General features: G+C 42.4%; 1 protein-coding gene across 1 annotated transcript in view; it reads right to left on the bottom strand.

Moving 5' to 3' along the window:
* ADAMTS16 (ADAM metallopeptidase with thrombospondin type 1 motif 16) overlaps positions 1–20,803 on the bottom strand; it is a gene marked incomplete at both ends in the record, with an annotated part of 114,564 nt that overhangs the window by 36,214 nt on the left and 57,547 nt on the right. Inside the window, 8 exons of the mRNA XM_080933764.1 lie at positions 4,976–5,114; positions 9,052–9,296; positions 9,822–9,945; positions 11,324–11,454; positions 13,119–13,291; positions 14,175–14,323; positions 17,132–17,227; positions 19,240–19,393. Coding sequence (XP_080789890.1) covers positions 4,976–5,114; positions 9,052–9,296; positions 9,822–9,945; positions 11,324–11,454; positions 13,119–13,291; positions 14,175–14,323; positions 17,132–17,227; positions 19,240–19,393 — 1,211 coding nt within the window. The remainder of the gene's footprint in view (positions 1–4,975; positions 5,115–9,051; positions 9,297–9,821; positions 9,946–11,323; positions 11,455–13,118; positions 13,292–14,174; positions 14,324–17,131; positions 17,228–19,239; positions 19,394–20,803) is intronic.

Here is a 20,803-nt window from a genome sequence, read left to right on the forward strand (position 1 = left end):
TATACAGACAATATTAACATAGAAACTGATGGCCCACCTTCTCAAGTTCTAAATGTACAAATATGAAGTCTTACATCTATGAACATACACCCAGTAGGGTGCAGAGAAGAGCAGGCTATGCCCACCAGGATAAGGTCAGTATCCTCTTCCCAGGACCCTGATGGAGAAGGTGTGGGAGGATGGATGCTGCTTCTTGGTAAGGGGGGGTTCTTTGTTTCACCCTGAACTTTGGGCAGCCTTGAAGAAATCTGTGTCAGATGGATCCAACTCAGGTCTACTAAAGAAAGTGTCTTCCGACTCCAGAACACACACCATTTTTCTTTCTCTTTTACTCACTTTCCTCCAGTGAGGAGTTAGGAAGATAAGATTGAGAATAAAAATTCATCAGAGTCTTTGCCAAGGGAGAAGAGTTATTTGATGTGGATGTGCTCAAAGGTGACTGAGATCCAGAATCATTTCCAGTTCATCTCTGTTGTTTTGCTCTTCTGGTCAAGTTCAAGAGATCGAACTCACTTTGAACTTCCATGTGTGGTAACACACAAAGCAAAGGTAAGAGGGTGTGACTGGAATCAAGCTGGTCCCAGAATCAGAAGGTGCAGAAGGATTGACAACCAGTAGGATGCTACTGCTCCCCGGGAGCTGCCTCTGTAACACTGCTTCATAGGACACATGCTCCGGATGTGACACTGGGCTCTCTGGGCCACAGCCTTGAGGTGTCTGGGAGTTTGGCCACTGCATAGAACACGGTTACAATCTTCCATTATCATACATGGACAAAGACTCCCTTCAAACTGAGTATATTTTTGTGGAACAAGAATGTACAAAACCAGAGCTAGAGGGATGATAGCTCATCGACTAACCATGCATATTGCTCTAGTAGAGGATCTGAGTTCATTTCCCAACATTCATGTGAGTAGTTCACAATCACTGCTGTTTACCCCATAAAGGCATCTGTGTAACTTCATATCATGGGGATTCAGTTCCCTCTCCTGGCCTGTGAACACACATACACAAGCACACACAAACACACACACAGAAACACACACATACACACATTTGTACACATACACAGAAACACACACATACATGCACACTTTAAAAATCTTTTAAAAATGCATAACAGCAGCACTTTCATAGGTCCAGAGCCCGACCTTGGGCCTCATACATCTACAAAACACAGTGTGTTCACAGACGCACTCACTTTCTTGGTGCAATTGTCCTGGTACGTGCGCTACTGTTGGCCACTAACTAAAATGTCACTCATTCAGTTTTATAAAATTCAAGGAGCATGTTAAAAAGTTACTGTCAATCCAGACACAGAAGGAATTAATCCATGGTCTCTTGGAGCTCTTAACATTTACCTGGAGAGCTTTAAAAAGTTTGAGTCTCAGATCTGAGTTTTAGCATTTGCTGAGGGGAGGAATTAATGAATGAGTTAATGAATTATTTAAAAGTAACAAAAATGAGGATAAGATTGCTAAAGGCTTCTCTTCAATTCCCCCCCCCAAATCTAGTTCCTCAGTTAATTAAAGCATAAGCTTCAGATATATTATCCAAAAAGGGAGTAGTAATGAAATATAGGAGAGGTTTGTAAAAGTGGTCTTAAAGCTTGTTGGGAAAACTCACGAATTAGGAGGATGTTTTTTCTGAAAGAAAAAGCCTTATCCCTAGAAATGCCTACTGCACACTGGAGAGCTTGGATCGTTGCCATGGCTCCTGCTTTGTAAACATTTCAATATGGAACAAAAGCTTATGATTCACTGATTGAGACACAATGACCCAACTGAATCGCAGAAAAAAAAAATACTTGAAAATTACATTTCATAAACAATTGGAGAAAAACTGATGCTTTGATGGGGTGAACAGCAGACAAGAGCTCAGCACTAAATTTAAGTCTCCTTTCCAGGAGCAGACTCCACCAGATCAGATGGGTCACCACAAAATTCTTGGCTTCCACCGCCATATCGGAGGGGCTGAATGAGTGTCAATTCAAGGCCCGGTAGAGCAGGAAAATTGAACTAAAGTCTGGCTGTGTTATACACAGACAATGGAGATTAAGAAGTAAACAAAGTAGCCAGAAAGGAAGGTGGAGGGCAGTGGTTGCTCATGGCTGCCAGGACATCAGTCAGGTCCATCGCAGAGGACAAAATGCCTGTTTATAAACCCAGAAGGAGGACACCTGCTCCTGATGCCAGGCAGAATTTATGATGGTGGAGGTATTTCCAAATGTCCTCTCCCAGTTTGGCACTGCCTGTCTGTAGGTAGTTAAGAAGATAATGGTTGGATGTTAAAAATCCAGCATAGTGAGAAGTCTGTACAAGCCATAATCTTGAAAGCATATAATATAGGAATCCAGACTTTCCTCCAGATGATAAAATGTGCAAAGCCATTAAGAAAGAAGGATGGCAGTCAAGAGCAACTGTCAGATTCCCGGGCAGTTGATCATTCATCAAGAAATAGAACCATAAAATGACATTGGTGTTAGGTTTTCATTCCCTAATATTCATTGTATTATAGTCAAATGAGCTATTTTTAGGTAACATCTAATTTAAATAACCCTATATGGCTTTGCAATTCAACCTCCAACAGCCTAAACATATTAAACAATGTTACTGACTCAGGGTAACTAAGAATTTCTTTAGGCATTTCATCAGTGTACCACATCCTTGGTCACAGGCTATAGATAAACCAAGCCGAAACTGGGATGGAACTTTTCTCCTGGTTGACCAGTTCTCAAAGTGTTAGAAGCTGCTCCATAGGATACTGGAAGTAGGATTGTCACCAACAAATCACACTTGATTATGTAACCTCATGTGAAACCAGTGATCACCCAGGAAAGAAGTACCTACTAATGCAAGAGTGGCAGGGTTGGAAGAAAGCAACTACTTCTCTTTACTGGAATTCCCTGAGTTATGGCTGTGACAGAATTGGGACAGCAGCTGTGATTACTTGTATAAGACTGTGCTTATCAAACACCTCATCATAGAAGACAGGACGACTCACAGGCTCTGTATGCTCCTGAGGATTATACACAGTTAATGTTTAAAGAAAGGCCTTTTATTCAGTAGTATAATCATTGGCAAGAGGCATGTGTTCTGTAAATAGGTCGAATGAAACTCACTGAATTACACAGAATGACATAAAATTAGAATGAGGACTATTTGGAAAGAGGAAAGGGATTAGCTAGAGTGAGGGACCAGAAAGCTGGAGACAGCATGGGGTAACGAAACAAAAATACATTATGCACATAGAAAAAGAAATATGCCATTAGATTCCACTGATTTATGAAACTTTGAGGTTCAAAAGTGGAGACAATACATTGTAATGAACTATTTCATCAGGATTACCATTCAGAATGGATAAGTGATTAAGTTTGGGAGAGTAAAAGTCCTCACTTCAAAAAAAGTCATGTTAACTAACAGTAAATAAATTTGGAATCTGTCCATCTCTGCTTTCAACAGAGATTTATTAAAGGAAATGAAGAGATGATAATTAGTACTTAAAGGCCATTAGCCACATCAGCTGCAGATGAGGTAAACATCCACTAATGTGTCAATAAAATACTATTATAAAAAGATGCTGGAGGAATACATTGTGCTCCCTAGATACTAGTCTTCTGTGGACTATCAAAGAGTGTCAACTCTCTGAAGTGAAGCCAGGACTAATGGGATGGCTCAGAGGGTAAAGACACTTGCTCTCAAGGCCTGAGGACCTGAGTTCTATTTCTTTAACCTATGTGGTGGAAAAGAGAACTAAGTTTATCTTCTCCCATTTGACCTGATGTAAAGGATGGATGGGTACAGAGAAGGGGAGGGAAGAAAGGAGGAGGGTGTTTAAGCGTGAGACTGGGAGAAGGAAGGGGGCTGTAATCAGACTGTAAATTGAACAAATACATTAATTGAAATGTGTGTGTGTGTGTGTGTGTGAGAGAGAGAGAGAGAGAGAGAGAGAGAGAGAGAGAGAGAGAGAGAGAGAGAGAGAGAGAGAGAGAGAGAGAGAGAGAGAGAGAGAGAGAGAGAGAGAGAGAGGGAGAGACAGATTGTGTTGAGGTTAGCTTTAATTGTCAAAGTGACTGACCTAGGCAGAGTCTTAATAAGAGCTTGACTATGTTGGGTTGGCCTGTGGTAATGTCTGTGGGAGACTGTCTGAATGTCTCAGCTTATTGTAAGTAAGTAATGTAAGAAATGTAAGAAAATATCATTTTCTGCGCAGTGGGTCATGAGCTTTTTAAGAATGGAGAGCACAAGGAAGCTCTTAGATCTCAAGTGTCGATGTTATGTGACTAAATACTCTAAGATCCCGTCAACAGTGATGAACTAGAACGTGGATGTGACCGAAGGTAAACCCCTTCCCCTCTGAGGCATGATTTGCCATGATCTGTTGCCATAATGACAGAAATAAAACAGGAACAGGTTGTGACAATGCACTAATCCAGCCACAGGTATTTCTGGCATAATCTGTGCTCTGGGCAGTTATTTTAATGGTGCTCCTTCCTCATCATGTGCACATGGTCAGGGGCTTTATGTGCCCTCAGAACACCCAACCCAAGAGTCAGACAGCAAACCTGCACACATCAAATCAGAAGCACATAGAACTTCCTCTAAAGACAGATGATCTATTAAATTACAAAAAAAAAAATCCCAGCAAATAAAAGAAATTATTTCTTGCATCTTATACTCTTAAATTTCTGTGATATTAAAGCAGTAAGTCTATTGTTATGGTTTTCTGCAATGATGTTTCTTACCATGGTCATTCTAATTTTTAGAACATCATGAAATTTCTTGGTATATCTGAGTATACAAGGTGATGACAAATTATTTTACAGTTTATTTCATTAATAAACATGGATGAACAATCCTGCTTTCCATCAATACGTTTTCTGTGTGTCCTTCCGTATTCCATCACTCATCACCCATGGTCTGATTTCATCCAGTACATACTCAGCACCTCTGGTGCAGCATAAGAAGAGACTTACCCCCTCCACAGGAGGCAGAGCACTCAGATCGTATGATAGCCCATGAGTAACTGGGCTGGGCCACTGGAGTCCTCTTAACACCTGACCTAGGCAATGAGAATTCCCAGGCCACACCAGGGTTCCTGCCTTGGAACAAGAGCTACAAAAGAAGAAAGAGAAAACCAAAAATGAAGTACAGTAAAATCAATGAAAAACATATAATTTCTTTGCTTTAAACTATATGCAGTAATACCTTATGGAACTAGCCATGTTGACAAAACATTGTCTATTTACTAAAATGTGCACCAGATACATGCAGCACATTTTCCCTCTGAAACTAGGAAGAATGCACACGAATGAGTAAATAAATACCCCAAAGCTATGGAGAACTAAAGTCAGTTCAAAACAAGAACGATCTGAGGCTCTACATGGCCATCAACAGCACTTGTAGAGATCAGTTAAAGAGAATTTACATACAGACAAGGTAGACAGGCAAAGTCCATCACAAGCACACAGGAAAGAATAGTTTCATGTGGGAAGGAATCCAAAATGAGGAAACATTAAAATGATGCACACAATACACCAGAAGAACCCAATATGAATAAAGGAGAAAGAAAAGGAAGAAATGGGCCTCCCAGGAAAAGAGCCAATGAAATGACAGGACTCAATGATCAATCACTCTCTGTAGTAAATCTTCAGCTGTCCAGTTGGAAGATGCAGAGCAGCTGCTTGAGATAAACAGTAAGAATTGATTGGTGGTTTTAGAAAACTCGTGCTACTTACTGACCAGGATGCATCCATATTGAAAGTGAAAATATGGAAGTGAAGCTGAAAGCAGAGAGGGACAGTTATACTCTCTGATCAACTGACACAAAGCCCAGATTAGAAGAGATACAGAAGGAAGTGTACCGCCTGGTTTTGTGTCACCTTGACACAAGCTGAAGTTATCACAGAGAAAGAAGCCTCCTTTGCAGAAATGCCTCCATGAGATCCAGCAGTAAGGCTTTTTCTCAACTAGTGATCAAGGGGGGGAGGGCCTCCATTGTAGGTGTGCCATCCCTGGGCTTGGTAGTCCTGGGTTCTATAAGAAAGCAGGCTGAGCAAGCCATGGAAAGCAAGCCAGTAAGTAACCTCCTTCCATGGCCTCTGCATCAGCTCCTGCTCCTGACCTGCTTGAGTTCTAGTCCTGACTTCCTCAGGTGATGTGGAAATTGTAAGCTGAAGAAATCCTTTTTTCCCCAACTTGCTTCTTAGTCATGATGTTTGTGCAGGAATAGAAACCCTGACTGAGACAGGTAGTGACTTAGTAATAAAGAAAGCAATCTGTCAATATAATATAGGAATAGTATATACACAGGCACTAAACACTGATATCCAACTTCATGAAGCAAACATAAATAAAAATAAAGGCATTGATTGGTCTAGCTATAGTAACAGTGGGTGACCTCATTACCACACTTTCCATAAATGTGGAAACATATTGACAAATAAAACATTCAGACAAAATAGTGCAAAACAAAGCAAATTCAGACTTACACCACACATAGATCATAGGGACATAACAGATACCTACAGAAATACCATCTAACAGACAAAATAAATCAGCATGCAATGGGAATTATGAAAAATATACAGAGGAGTCAGAAGCTTTTCTCCAAACAGCAAATATGCCAACACAGAGGTTGGGAAAATAATTCCATTCATAATACCTAAAAGGAATTTCTAGGAATAAAGAAAACTAGGTGGCTGGCAGGACTACATATGGAAATTGGCCAAACACTTTATAAAGAAATTGAAAAAAAAAAAAAAAAAAAAACAGAATGCATAATGAACGGATGGTTCAGCAGAATTAGTAAGATGAGAAAGGCTACACTGTCAACAGCATCCTAGAGATGCAATGCCATCCCTGTCCGGGTTCCAATGACATTCTCCACAAAGATATGAGAAAAGATTCCAAAACTCGCCCAGAAGTGCAAAGCATCCTGGGTGTCCAGTGCAACCCACAGAGAGAACAATACCGACAGCGGCAAAATACCCAGTTTTTGAGTTTACACTACAGAGCCAGCGTGACAAACCCAGCTTGGGAAAGGTCAAAAATAGATAGATTTCAGTGAAATGAAATAAACTCCTTCAGATAGAACATCCTGAATTTTAACAAAGTTTCCAAATCATGCACTGGAGAAAAGACAGCATCTTCAATGGTGCTAGGGAAACTGCCTATCCAAGTGTAGAACAATTAAACTAGATTCAGAGCTCTCATCTTGTTAAGCAAGTGAGCAAAGAACAAACAAAACCCCACAAAATGTATCAATGGCTCTAACTAGTAGGGGAAACATACACTACATTCATGATGTAGCTGTAGGTAAACAATTCAAACAGGCCTCCAAGGCTCAAGAAATAGCCAAAGATGACCAATGGACTTGCATAATATTAAAAAAATATAGAGAGATAAAATATAAACAAAACAATAGGATAAAAGAAATTACTATTATTGTTTATATCAGATTTCCACTTTCTAATGACAGAGGAAAAAAGGAAATGGAATTTATCATGTGGGGAGGTGGGAAGGTGGGGAGGTCTGGAAAGAATTGAGGGAGGGAAAACCAGAATACAGTCTATGAAAAAAATCAATTAAAAAACAAAAGAACAGCCCAGCATCATCAGAGGAGACAAGGTGATATTAAAACCATTGCTCACATACACCAGATAAATGATTAATATTTAATATGTATGAAGTACCATAAAGCTAGTTACCCAGACCCAGATTATCTAATCAATAAATGAGAAAATGAACAGAATTGGCAATTACCAAGAGCAAGATATACAAATTATCAGCCAACTTGGAAACAAGTCCAACACCCTTAATCTTCAAGTAAATTCAAATGGAATCTGCTCTAAGCTTCTCCTTCCTGCCAGAATGTCTATCATCAAGAAATCAGGTGACAGTGACGTGATGGTTAATAAATGTCATGAACACTATGGGGAAAGAAGAGTCCCAATGGACCGCTGTTGGGAGGAAAAAGTGACCCACCTACTCGAGAAAGCAATGTAAGGTTTCCTCAGAGAACGAACACCAGAGAACCACATGCTACAGTCCTCTATGTGTGTATGAGGGGAAAAGGAGCTAGGTAAGCACACCGTGGAGACACAGAGCTTCCCTTGTTACTGCGACACTATCCATCATGGCCAAGACATGGAAACCCCTGGCATCCACAGGCCAGTGACTAAGCACTGTGAGATACATATACTCAACTGGGCTTTGTTCAGACATAAGGAAAAGATGAAATTATATTACTCAGAGGGAAGTGGCTGGAACTGGAGATCATAAAATGAGCAAGTAAGCCCAGCAAATATTTCTGTTTCCTTTCATATCTGGGATTTGCACACATGTACACATTTGCAAACACACACATGGCATGAAAGTAGACAAGGGTGACAATGGATATAATAAGATGGGAAAGGAGGGAATAAAGACAGAGAGGAGTAGGAAGAGAGACAGACTCATACTTCTATGTGAGTTCTGCTAATTGCATAACATCTATCAATCTATCAGCCAAGGTATGTATCTATGCATCTATGTATTTATGTATCTATGTATGTATATATCTATCTATCAATCATCTATCTTCATCATCACCTAGCTATCTATATATCCATCTATACATTTCTATTTATCTATCACCTTTCTCTCTCTATTCAAGCATGACCTTAAATCAGAAGGGGACCTATGTGATTGGAGAGCAGCATGAGGGGACAAGAAAGGGCAGATGAGGGGATACATGTGTCCAATGTGTCACAAAACTTACAATTGTGTGCTAACTAAACTATTAATTAAAATAAAGGCATTGATCAGTAAACTATCACCCATAACACCTACTGATAAAGACCCAGAGATGGTAACACTGGTAGTACTTGTACAGGCTCATAAACCAAGCAATAGAAGGCAATAGCAGAAAGCCTCCTGCCCCCTTGAGCCTGCTGGATGGATTGCTCCTATTTCTGATAACTACAATTTTGTATACATCCAATTAAGACCACAACAATAATCCTACAAAAGCTCCAGTTCATCAGCCCCAGAACCAAAAACTGGTCTCTACCTCCACAATCAGTGTTTCGTTAGTTGGTCCAGTGGAGGTTAGACTCTCAGGCTCCTTGTAGGACCGTCTGTAGTTGAAGGTGGTACCCGAAAACTTGTATCTCCCCGGCCAGTCCACACTCCAGTGTCCATTCAGGTAATATTTCTTGAGAGAATTGCGCACAGAAATATAGGAGGTAGAGATGTTTGTTTCATAGATGTGAATGCTCCGAGCTCCAGAGGGAATGGTTACCATGTGGTAATATTCTGGATAGAGGAATGCAGTATTTAGCTTCTCCACAACTAAATGTGAGAGGCCGTGTCTAGAACTGGCAGCTATAGGCACTGTTGGGGTCCTTTTTCATCGGTTGGAGGAGTAATCTTGTAATGTACAGTCTTGCTAAAGATCACTTTAATTCAAAGAACTTACCATCCACTTCTAGGTAGAAACAGCAACTCTAGGTCAGTGGTCCTCAACCTTCCTAATTTTGCGACCCTTTAATACAGTTCCTCACATTGTGGTAACCCACAACCATAAAATAATTTTTGCTGTTACTTCATAACTGTAATTTTGCTACCGTGAGAATCATAATCTAGATATCAGTGTTTTCCGATGCTCTTAGGTAACCCCAGTGAAAGGGGCGTTCGACTCATAGACCGACAAAAGGAAAAGCTTCTGTGGAAGACCGAAGCCCTCTAAGCATCCCCTGTTTTCTCCCCCTTAGCCCCTCTCAACAAAGTCTGTGGCTGAGCCCCTCCTTGCACAGATGTACAAGACGCAGAGGTACTCACGGTTGGTAGGGTGGTGCTTACTGTAGAGTCCTCTATGCGTGACGCAGTCTGAGTTATTCCCTTGGCAGACCCCACAGGAATCCTCAGTTGCATCCGATCCAAGGACATTGTCACAGCCAACCTTCTGGAGGCCCCACGAGGTCATAATCATTCATGAAAGAAAGGATGATATATATGACAACATCACCAACCAAGTGACATCTTCCTCCCACTCCAGCCGAACAAGTTCCCAACATGGGGTAATTAACAAATAGGTGACAGGTCCTGGTACATGCAACATGGGTGGTCCTGGTCTCCTGGGATCTCTTTCTTGTGATGTGCTATCTGTCCTCTGTAATATTCCTCCCCGGGTATGGCAGTTATAGCTGGAGGACTGTGTTAGAGGAAATCTCAGACCAGTACTGACGTGGTAAGCCGGCTGTGAGTGTGTTCACACAGGCTGTGCTAGAGTGGGCTTATAACTGGAACTTAATGCCACTGCACAGAAACTCTCCCATCAGTGATTTATAGCTTAGACCTATGTGAAGCTGTAGGATTTGTGGCGTTTATTATCACTTCTATAATTCTTGCTCTCTTCCTATTTCCTATTCCCGAGTGGAATGAGATCCACTCGGGAACAAAGCAATAGCCTTTGCCCCGTGCTGGAAATCCTCAGTGCCAGGCATGGTGTGCATGTCTGTTGTGTGTGAAGGGTCAACTGTATCAAGTCCACTGTTGGTTATAGGTCCCAGCAGGGCTCGAGATCATGCTGTATCGATTACTCATGATATACCTCATTACTTACACTACAGATCTCTACAGGAGGTGGAAGAAAAAAAGCATCTACCAGGAATAGATCAGGGCAAGGAGGATTTTACCACTGAAAGAATTTGGGTTTCCCAATTTCTCATAGATGTTTTTGGGTTGGTTTCCCAGACTTTGGGATACTGGGTTGCTAGAATTCCCCTGCCCTGCTGCAGCTCATCGGGGCTGTCCATCCTGTGGAGAGCATTGTAATAGCTGAAAAGTGACCTCACTGGCTGACCATAACACTGCCCAGAAACTGCACCCCTTGTAGGTCTGCTGTCCTCAAACCCAGGTCCCAGTCTGCATAGCAGTGGTCACCTGGATGAGTTCTCGCTCATTCCTTCATCCACTCAGCACCCCAAGAACACAGCTGCCTTCTGAGCACCCCACCGGCTTCCGGAAGCCACTGTTCTCTGCTCCCTGCTCCCATGCGCCCTTCGAGATAGAGCTCAGGTGTGGGTGGTCCCCCTCCTCGGTGCCCACAGATGCTCCAGACCCGCATCTGAGCATGAACTCTCCCTCTGCTCATGCTCCGTACACACCTCCATCACAAAGCAGTGTCATCAACATGAGCTCTTCTGGCTTTCTCCCCCTGGGCTGGGACTTGGAGGGGAAGGGCTTCTCTCAAATGTCTGGCTTTCTAGCCCTCACAGGATGCCTGGCACAAAGCGGACTGTCTGGAGACGTTTGTTGAATGAATAAGCGATCGTCATTACCTCACACATCCCATCTATACAAACATTACGGCTATCCTCCGAGCATGGAGTCCCATCTTTCACTTTATTTGACAAAGAAAAGAAGAAATCAAATCCTTCTGCGATACAGTAGAGTTTGCATAAGTCCTGATCTTAAAAAGAAATACACATACAAACACAAACGAGAAAGACACTTAAGCTCGGTGATTTTCGCTCTGGGGTTCAGATTCTTAGTCGGCTGTCTACCCCGTAAAGTAAATCCCGCACAATAACACATTTCAAAGACATTTTGTTCTTTTTTTTTTTTTTTAAGATGGGGGCCTCACTATGTTTCCCTGTCTCTCCTGGAATATGCTAGCATACCAGGCTGTCCTTGAACTCATAGAGATCTACCTGCCTCTGGTGTGTGCCACCATTAAAGAAATTTTAATATTCATCTTTGATAGAAACAAGTCTAATTATTATGATTATTATTATTATTATTATTATTATTATTACTTAATGCGTCATCATTATTTTTTCTAGTGCCTGTTGTCTAATGTTTTCTTTACATAGTTGTTGGTACACAGTAGGTATTCAATAAGCATTTATTGACTGGACTATGGTGTTTATGTAAAGACTGTGTTGTAAAATATAATGGGATCAGTGGTGTTTTCTACCTGACACTATGTAAAATTCCCACGAATTACACATACTAAATATTAAAGGGTGTTTTTAAATTGGTAGAGAAAATGCTCAGTAAAATGTTCAGGGTCCAGTGTGTTCTGCAGGAACTCTGGAGCTCCCTCCTGCTTCCGGACCTCACAGCTCACACTGATAATGAAGCTTTTGTAGCGACCCTCTGTCTTCTCTCTGGACAAAACTGGAAAGGCTGCATACAGGAGACCTCACTGTCTTGGGAACTTTCTCAGGCCTAAGACTCACTCACAGACTCCTGTGCACGTGTTAATATGATTATTTGCTACAGTCTAACAAAGCCAGGGGTAGCTCACACGTCACCCTGATGTCACCACTAAGACCCGTTTCTGTCATATCCCTCAGGCTGGCTTTCTTCTGGCTCAGTGCCATGTTTATTGTGGGATTCGGTTTTACAGTTTACGCAGAAGAGTCAAACCAGATCTGCTTTGTATGAACATGCTGGTGACTCTGTACCCAGAGTTCAGTAACTTCAAAATATTATCCATAGGTATTGAAATGACAGACTCTGTATCTCCCCAGGACCTCTGCCACCTGCCTGGACAGGATTCTCAGCTCCAGACAATGAGACAATTAAATGTTCTTTAAATATACCCCAAATCGTGTCTCCTGAAACCAACATTTTTATAATTTTAGCTCCTATCTCCTAAGACCATGCTCACTTTCTCTGTCTGGTTAAGTGTAAATCTAATTCACTTCGGGCACAAATTTCCTATTGTATGGAAGACTTTATTGCTATACTGGACTTGAAAAATCATTCACTTTTTAAAATAAAGCACACTAAACGTTTATTTTAGCTTTTAACATTTGAGTTTGTAGTGGGTGATGTGATTATGACCATACCCACATCAACTACTGCCATTCTTATTTATTTGCTTATTTTAATAATGACCCATTCAACAAATCTAGCCTGTGGACTTCTGACTACATGTCAAAGGTAGGTAAGGCGCCACGACAGTGGGGCAGGCCAGATAAAACGGTCCCAGCAAAGAAGCAAGTTCTACTGGATTCTGAGATCTCTATTAGCTGCTCATTTGAACAGGGCAGCGACAGGCATATGACGTATTACCAGCAGGTAACACAGCATGGGGCCCCCTAGGGAGGAGGACCGAAGACTTACCTTCCACTTGGGTGTAAGGCTTCCACTTGTAGAGCCACCCTCGGAAACGTTTGCTGTTGTGCTCAGCACACTGGGCTGCTCGGAAGTCCACACTGTCCGCAGGGCATTTCTGACTGTTGCAAAGCTTCAGAGTGCGTGTGGAGCCCTGGCAAAACTTCCCTCCGTGAGATGGTCTGGAACGGACATTGTAGCCAGAGATCAGCTCAGTTTTGTTCACTGGGGGTAACACAGCTGCTAATGTTAACTACTTAGAGTGGGCATTGAAGGGCGGTATCTTCCTGAGTCCGTCCTGAGTATTACGGTCCTGATGCTAGAATACGTGGTGGAGTTGTTCCTGTTCCCCATCATCCTCTGGAGAGGTAAGAAAGTGAGCTGCCCTTCATACCCTACAGGAGGGCTTGGGGAAAAGGCAGAAAACCAACACTATCTTCTTTCTTCTGACAGATTCCTTGTGAGAAGGCTAGGACATTAGGCCTGTGGGCCAAGTGAGAGCATCACCTGACAGCTCAGGAGCCTGCTGGTTTCTGGAGAGTCCCCATGGGCTGGGTGGGTATACTCAATAGGACAACGCAGCAAATGCTGACTTTGGGGCCTCATACTTTACAGATAGAGCAACAGAGTAACATGACACTCCGGAAAGGAGCCTGAGAACGCTTTACTTCCCAGGCTAGGTACCTGTCTGAGTCTACTATCTGAATCTAGGCTGTCTGTTGTAAGCGTGGACATATTTGATGGAAAAGCAATACCATTTTTGCATAAAAGAGTTGTTTTTATTGGAGACATTCATTCAAACTCCGTTTCCTTAAAAAATAGTTAGCGGATTGAATAGCCTTGTAGTATTTTAAGTCATAGTCAAAGGTCAGTCCTGCCACAGCCCTTTTGGCTCAGTTGCCTTTTACTGGTTGTCGGAAAGTAGTTAGCATTGTGGACCATGTAAAGAAAGGGATGTTTAGGGAGTGGAGTGAAATTCCCTTCCCAGTGCTCCCTACAGCCGTGTGTAAGTGCTGGTATTAGCAGGCTTGGGTTCATTCACGAGGAAGCAGACCACGTACATACCTGGGATTGGTACAGAGACGGTCTCTGTGAGAGACTCCTCCCCCACAGGACCGGGAGCAGGGGGACCAGGGGGACCAGTCTGACCAATGGCCATGGGTGGGCTTGGGGCCTTCGTCACCGTACTTCACACACTGTCCTCCACGACACCACTAAACATTTTAAATATAAATCAAAAGGAATTTATGTGAGTCCTGCAGAGGTGGATTCAGTTCATTGCTTTTGTAACACTGGGGCGGGGGGGGGGGTGGATCTTGTAAAATGTGAAAACACTGGATTATCCACACTCGAGTGGCTCGTACTAAAGACACATTTGGTGTTCCTTTATTTATCTTTTCAAATGCAGCAACACTTGATGAATTCAAGGAAAGAAAAGGCACATGGATCAGTCACCACAGAAGCCTGGCCTCCCAGAAGAGGGCAGACACGACTGAAATATTTACGAGAACACCTGGTCTGGGGGCTCGTCACTGAAACCGTGACCCCTGGCTTCCACCTGCAAGGTTCCTTTCTCATCTTGCATTTTGAGGAGAGTCTGGAGTGGAGGGGCCTAGCTGGGGAGAACTGGGACTCAGCACCTTGTCATAGCTGACCAGCACCTGGATCTTACTCCGAAACACCTGGGCTCAAAGTGTAACATTAAACACAGTGGCCCAGGACAGCTATTGGGGAGCAGGAAGACAAACGCTGTCCCTGGTTGTTGTTTGCAGTAGATAAAGAAAGCCTGGTTTGTGGGCAGTAGGTATCTCTAGGATTTGAGCCAAGAAGTGGGTCCTGAGAGAAAGCAATGCTACTTCTGAGAAAGGAAAATGACACAATTTCAGTTGCCTATTCCAGGAGTATGGAGTAAAACCTGTCAAATCAACTACTGGCATGTGACCATTATTGATCCATGAAAATGGTTTCAATAGATATATAGGAAATAGCAGGATACATGTGACATTAAGCAGGAAATGGGAAAAAAATGGGGACAGGGACTCAAAATAGACAGGGAGGAGGGAGGTTGATATAGAAGGAGAAGCAAAGACAGACAAATGATACCAAGGTTGTTTGATGAAGCCTCAAGGACTCATGCTATTTTTATTTACCTAAAATTATACACAATAAATATGAACATATGCATGCACATACATACATAGTGTGTGTGTGTGTGTGTGTGTGTGTAGCTTGAAGGATGTCATGCCACTAAACTTAATAATGCTTCTCATAAAAACCACGGACTAACAAAAAACCTCAGTCCCAGGTTTTCTGTTAGTCCGTGGTTTTTATGAGAAAATCCTGTCCAGAATGGTCAGCTACGGACTCCAAGTGACTTTCAAAACAATAGAAAACATGGCAGCTGCCGTTGATTGACTCTCCGATGTTGAACATGAGGCCCTGTTGCTGAAGACACTCCACACCTAGGACACTGGACTTTGGTAATTTGAGCTGCGTCTAACCTGAAAGCCTCTTCTGTTAAGTCTAGAGTCCATAGTACCGGATGAGCCTGTTCGGGACGCTAGAGGAGGAAAGTAAACAGTCTTACCCAGCTGTGACTACTATTAACCGAAACAAAAAGCCGACGAGGCACCATTAGGTGCCACTCTTGTTGGTATTAACCAGCAGCTGCGTAACTGGACTTACGCCTCTCTCAACAGGAAGAGAGATATGTAGTATTGGAAACCTAGACAAATGCTTGGCGCTATGAGGTCATGGGTCTTGGAAGAGAATCTGCTACTACAGCAGACTCCTAACTGCATCCTAAGCCCCATCTCTATCCCCATAGATACATATAGTCATCACCCTTCATCAAAGAAGCTTCTCCTTAGAGTCCACTGAGACCATCACAGACAACCACAACTGGGCAGAATGCAGAGATCAATCAGTGATGGGGCGGGGCCCAGCCCCGGTGGATAGACCTACATCACAGCTCTCACACCTATGGCTCAGAACATCTCAGGAGAGGGAGCAGGAAGAGTATAAAAGCTGGAATGCCAGAAAGTCCACTGTGGAACAGTCATGGAAATAGTAGAATAACCAATATCTGAACAGTGATAATATCAATCCACATGGGAATGTGGAAAGGGGACAATCTCACATGGTCCAACCTCCTTGCAAGGACTACAGACAACTGAAAACTGCTGGGAGAGGGAGACAGACCCTCCCAGGGAGGAGACCCCCTCACTGGCTGTCCAGTAAAGAGTGCTCGGCCGTGAAACAACATGCACACCTGAGAACACAAACAGTAATGATGGACTCGGCAGGTTGCTTTTTTTTACCCATAAACTCTTTCAAGAAGCTAAAACCTTTTTGTTTGACTTCTACTGTGAGTCAGTTGAGCTACTTTTGTCAGTAGATAAAGCTGTCAGTCATGAATCTCACTTGCAATGAGGGAGTCGGCTGCTGAGGTAACACCATGTCAGACTGTGTGGTTGTGGGACAGTAGTCCCAGGGAGCTCCCTCTTAGTGGAGGTGTACCAATCTGAATGTGTGCTTTGGCTTTGTGCCTGACCTCAGATGTGAGTGTGTTTGACGTGTGATAGAACCAGAAATTCAAACTTGGTGGATAAACACCATGCTTATGTTCACATTTCTCTTTTCCTCCATTAGCATCATCTTTAAAAAGGAAACCAAGATTGGAAGTGATTACTTGGGTACAATGTATTCCTATTTTCACCAAGTGTCTTTGATGCCTAAGCAGTGGTGACACCTGCCTTCATTGGTCAGTGGGAATTGGGCAACTTGTCTTTCAGTTTACAGCATTACCCAATCATTATCTGCTGCCTGCTGGTCTTTCTACCAGTTCTGTGCAGCTTATTAATAGCAATGTCAGCATAGGAGAGTCACAGTGTTTGAGCAAGGATGCAGGTGTGCACGTGTATGAGAAATGCTGGTTCAAACACCAGTGTAAGAGGAGGACGGGTGTATGGGTTGGAAGACTGAGGTTGGGGTGGAGGGCTCAGATGGAGTCAGCATCTTACCATGTCCTGCCCACACAGTGTACCCTCTGCTGCTGGCATGAACTTAGTCTCACATTTCCTTCCAATCCGATGGCACCACAAGGCCTTACAGATGTCCTGAAGGAAGGGAAGCCATTACTGTTACAAATATTCTACACATCTCTGGTAAAATCCCAAACCTATCAACAAGTGGGAGCCAGTTAAAGAGCCCCCAGCCACAGGGAGAAAAAGTCAAGAAGATACCAAAAAACCTGAATCCTGGCTTCATCCAATAGAATTTTACTATGTGCATTTATTCAATCATGAAATATGCAAATTATATCTTCTAAACCTAAATGTAAAATAGGCTTAATTTAGGCAAGAAGGAAACCCAGGAAAATATAATTTAAAATCTGCAAATATCATTTGATCACGTCTTTCTCTATAAATCCATTTCCATTCATTTCCTCATATATGAAAATTAATTTTTATTCATTCCTTAACGATTCCTTTATACCTTATATATATATATATATATACATATATATATATATAAATATGTTATAGTCTTATTGTTATTCAAGCTGTCTTTGAATGCCCAAGATCAAATGATCCTTCTCTTTCAGCTCCCCGAGTATCTAAGACCGTAGTTACTTATTACCGTATCTACTCCCAAATTTTTGAATTAACAATGACCAAGACATTCTTGGACGTCTATTCACCTCTACACCATGTATGTTATGCATGCATCCATCTATCAATGAACCCATGTCCCATTTACTAATCCATCCTTATAGGGGTCAAGGAGACACAGAATTCTAACTATGCATGTACCTACATGCAGAGTCTCAGGCTACACAAAGCAGGCACTGGTAGAAATAGAACTAAGAGGGAAGATGGTAATTTGAAGGAGCATTCCTAGGGGTTTGATACATCTCTATTGAACTCCTGGACCAGAGGGCAACAGGGAGAATAAAGACATAAGCAACAGCATTAGACAAAAAGGAGTTACTTGGTGAACAGTAGATACGAACAGAGCTGACGTCGGGGTTGTTTAGCAGCGCCTTGTTTGGGATGCTGACAATAGCAATGCACGTGAAATAAATAGGATTTAAAATTATTCCATTTCACTCCATTTCATCAATAATGAATGGATACCCTATAATTAGCTTGATATTATTTATACTTTATAATCATTAGGCTACCACTGAGAGTGTGGTTCAAAGTCACAAGAAGAATAGTATGGAGACCAGTAGTACAGTCTGAAAAGTCTAGTCTTTAAACAAAAACTTCAGTTTTATATGTTCCCCCACCCTTAACATATATAAGAGCAACATAGAAAAAATTCTAGATATTTCCCACAAAAGGGCAAATGGCCTTCAGAAGAGCCGTGACTAGTTAGAAGATAGTTGTGCTGGAAATCGGAAGCAGGAGCATTACTGTCACTGTCACTCTTGAAGTGTTGAGGGCTTTCTAGAAGACTGTGTGGACTTTTCTATTTTACTCTTGATTTTATTATATACCAGAATAAAAGAAACCTCAAAACTAATTACTTTCATTGATTTATGAGTAGTTTCCCTTGTGGTTTTAAGAAGAGCAAATTCCTAAATCTGGACGTTCCCTGTCTAGCCAGAGTGTGTATCTGAGCTCCGAGAAGGATTTATGTGGGAAATCACCGAAGAGACATCACCTTTGTGAGGAACTGCTCCATAAATACTTGGGAAATTCAATAGTCAGAAACCCCATGATGTACTGCTGCCTTCCAGTAGACTGTTCTCATGTTGGAAAGGGGGCGGGGAACATTTTTTGTTAATATTATCTGAAAAATGCAGGGTATTAATTTGCCAACTTAAACCAACTAAACGTTATTACTGCACTCTCTCCCACGTGATAAATCAGAAAGAGAGATCTGACCTAACAAGTCAAGTGAGCTCCCAACTGAAAGCCGATACCCACAGCAGCATCTCCCGTTCTCTGCTCAGCCAGGAGCACATGTGTTTCCCGTTACACGGGGCCAGTCCCGGTGTATAGGATCTGACATTTGGTAGGTGCCCAATAAATGTGGAATACATCACTGTCAGTTGCACTAAGCAAAAATGGTTTTATGAATCCTAGTGTGAGCGAGCTTGTGGCAGCAACTAACCACTTGCCTTTCTGAAGTCCAGCATGCAGAGCTTGGCTCTCTCTCCAAACTGCCACTTGCACTGTGTGTTTGCGTCGTATAGCTGTCCCGGCAGCTTCTCCGGGTACTTGTACTCTTTCCCGGGCTTTGGCTGATTCGAGAGACATATCGCCTGGGTGGTGCTGAAGAAAACGGGAAGAGTTACAGAGGGACAGAAAATCAATTATGTATTCTTCCTCACGCCATTTGATAACAAATTTTGTTTAGAGAGAAGCTTGTCCCCCCTCTTCCCCCCACCTCAGTACGATACCTTTCTTAGTTAAATGTAAACACAGAAGCCACAGTTTCCTGAAATTATTCGTAAGATATTTCACCTATCTTAGACAAATTGCTCTTCATTACAAATCTCAAGCTTATCATTCATCAAGGAGAACGAAGCGGAATAATTGTAAGCAGATGTCTAACGTGAGGGTTTCCCCCACAGAAGTATTTATAAAGTCTTGCCAGACACACACAGACTATGGAAATTGCTGTGAAATCAAACCTTAATCAAACTATCTCAAATATGGCAATTCACTCCCTGCCTTTCCTCCCCTTCTCTTTCTTTCTCTCCCCCTCCCTTCTTTCCTTTCCTTCCCCTCTCCTCTCCCCCCACTTCTGCCAAGGCTGAGGGGCACATTCATATTATCTACAGCTTCTTCTTCAAGGCCTGAATGTCCAGTGGCCATTATCTGTACTCAGGGCAATTACTGAGCAGACATCCAAGTGCAGAAGGGAGTGAATCCTGGTAAACCTCGCTGGAGGCTTTACTAGAGCCCAGCCAGCGATTCCTTTGTCAACAAACACAGCAGCTCTAAGGGGGTTTGGATAGGAAGTATCCCCTCAGAGGGCTCCTGTGTTCAGGCTTGATCCCCAACTAGTGGGCTTATTGGGAAGTGATTAGCTTCTAAGTTCACTGACTTCATCAATGGATTAACATACCGAGGAGCTTCTCTGGGATAGTGTGAAGTCAGGTACAGTTGAAAAAAGAAAGTAAGAGTTCATCACCCCACTCTTCCCCTTTCTCTCTGCTCTCTGGCCATTGTGAAGTGAGGCATCTGTTTCAACATGAGCTACACCAAGAAAATTCGCCTTACCTCATGCTCAATACTAGCAACTCACAGCTGAAATCTCTGTAACCATGAACTCAGACCACCTTTCTCAGGTGATTCATCACAGCAACAAAATCTAATTAATAAAATTCCCAGCTACACAGGTATATGCCTGATACGTTTTGGAATAATCTGCACATTTATGATGAGCATTTAATAGTTTTGTGATTGAAAGTAGCTAATACATCCTTCCTATAAGTTCTCCTAGCCCACATCTCTCTAAACATCTTGTGAAACCCAAACGTTACAATTATGACCGACTGGATCCTACAAGCTTTAAGTGTTACCTAAACTGACTGGATCTTTGGCTGTACTTCCCCATGTTACTTTCAGGTCCCACACCTTGTAAGTCACTGGTCTGAATCAAAGGTGGTGCGTGGTTCTACAGGTTCACTGTGGATTCCTGCAAATGTAGTGGGGTAGAGAGCATGGCAGTTCTCT

Source organism: Micromys minutus (genome assembly GCF_963924665.1).
Source record: "Micromys minutus genome assembly, chromosome: 20".
Taxonomy (NCBI): Eukaryota; Metazoa; Chordata; class Mammalia; order Rodentia; family Muridae; genus Micromys; species Micromys minutus.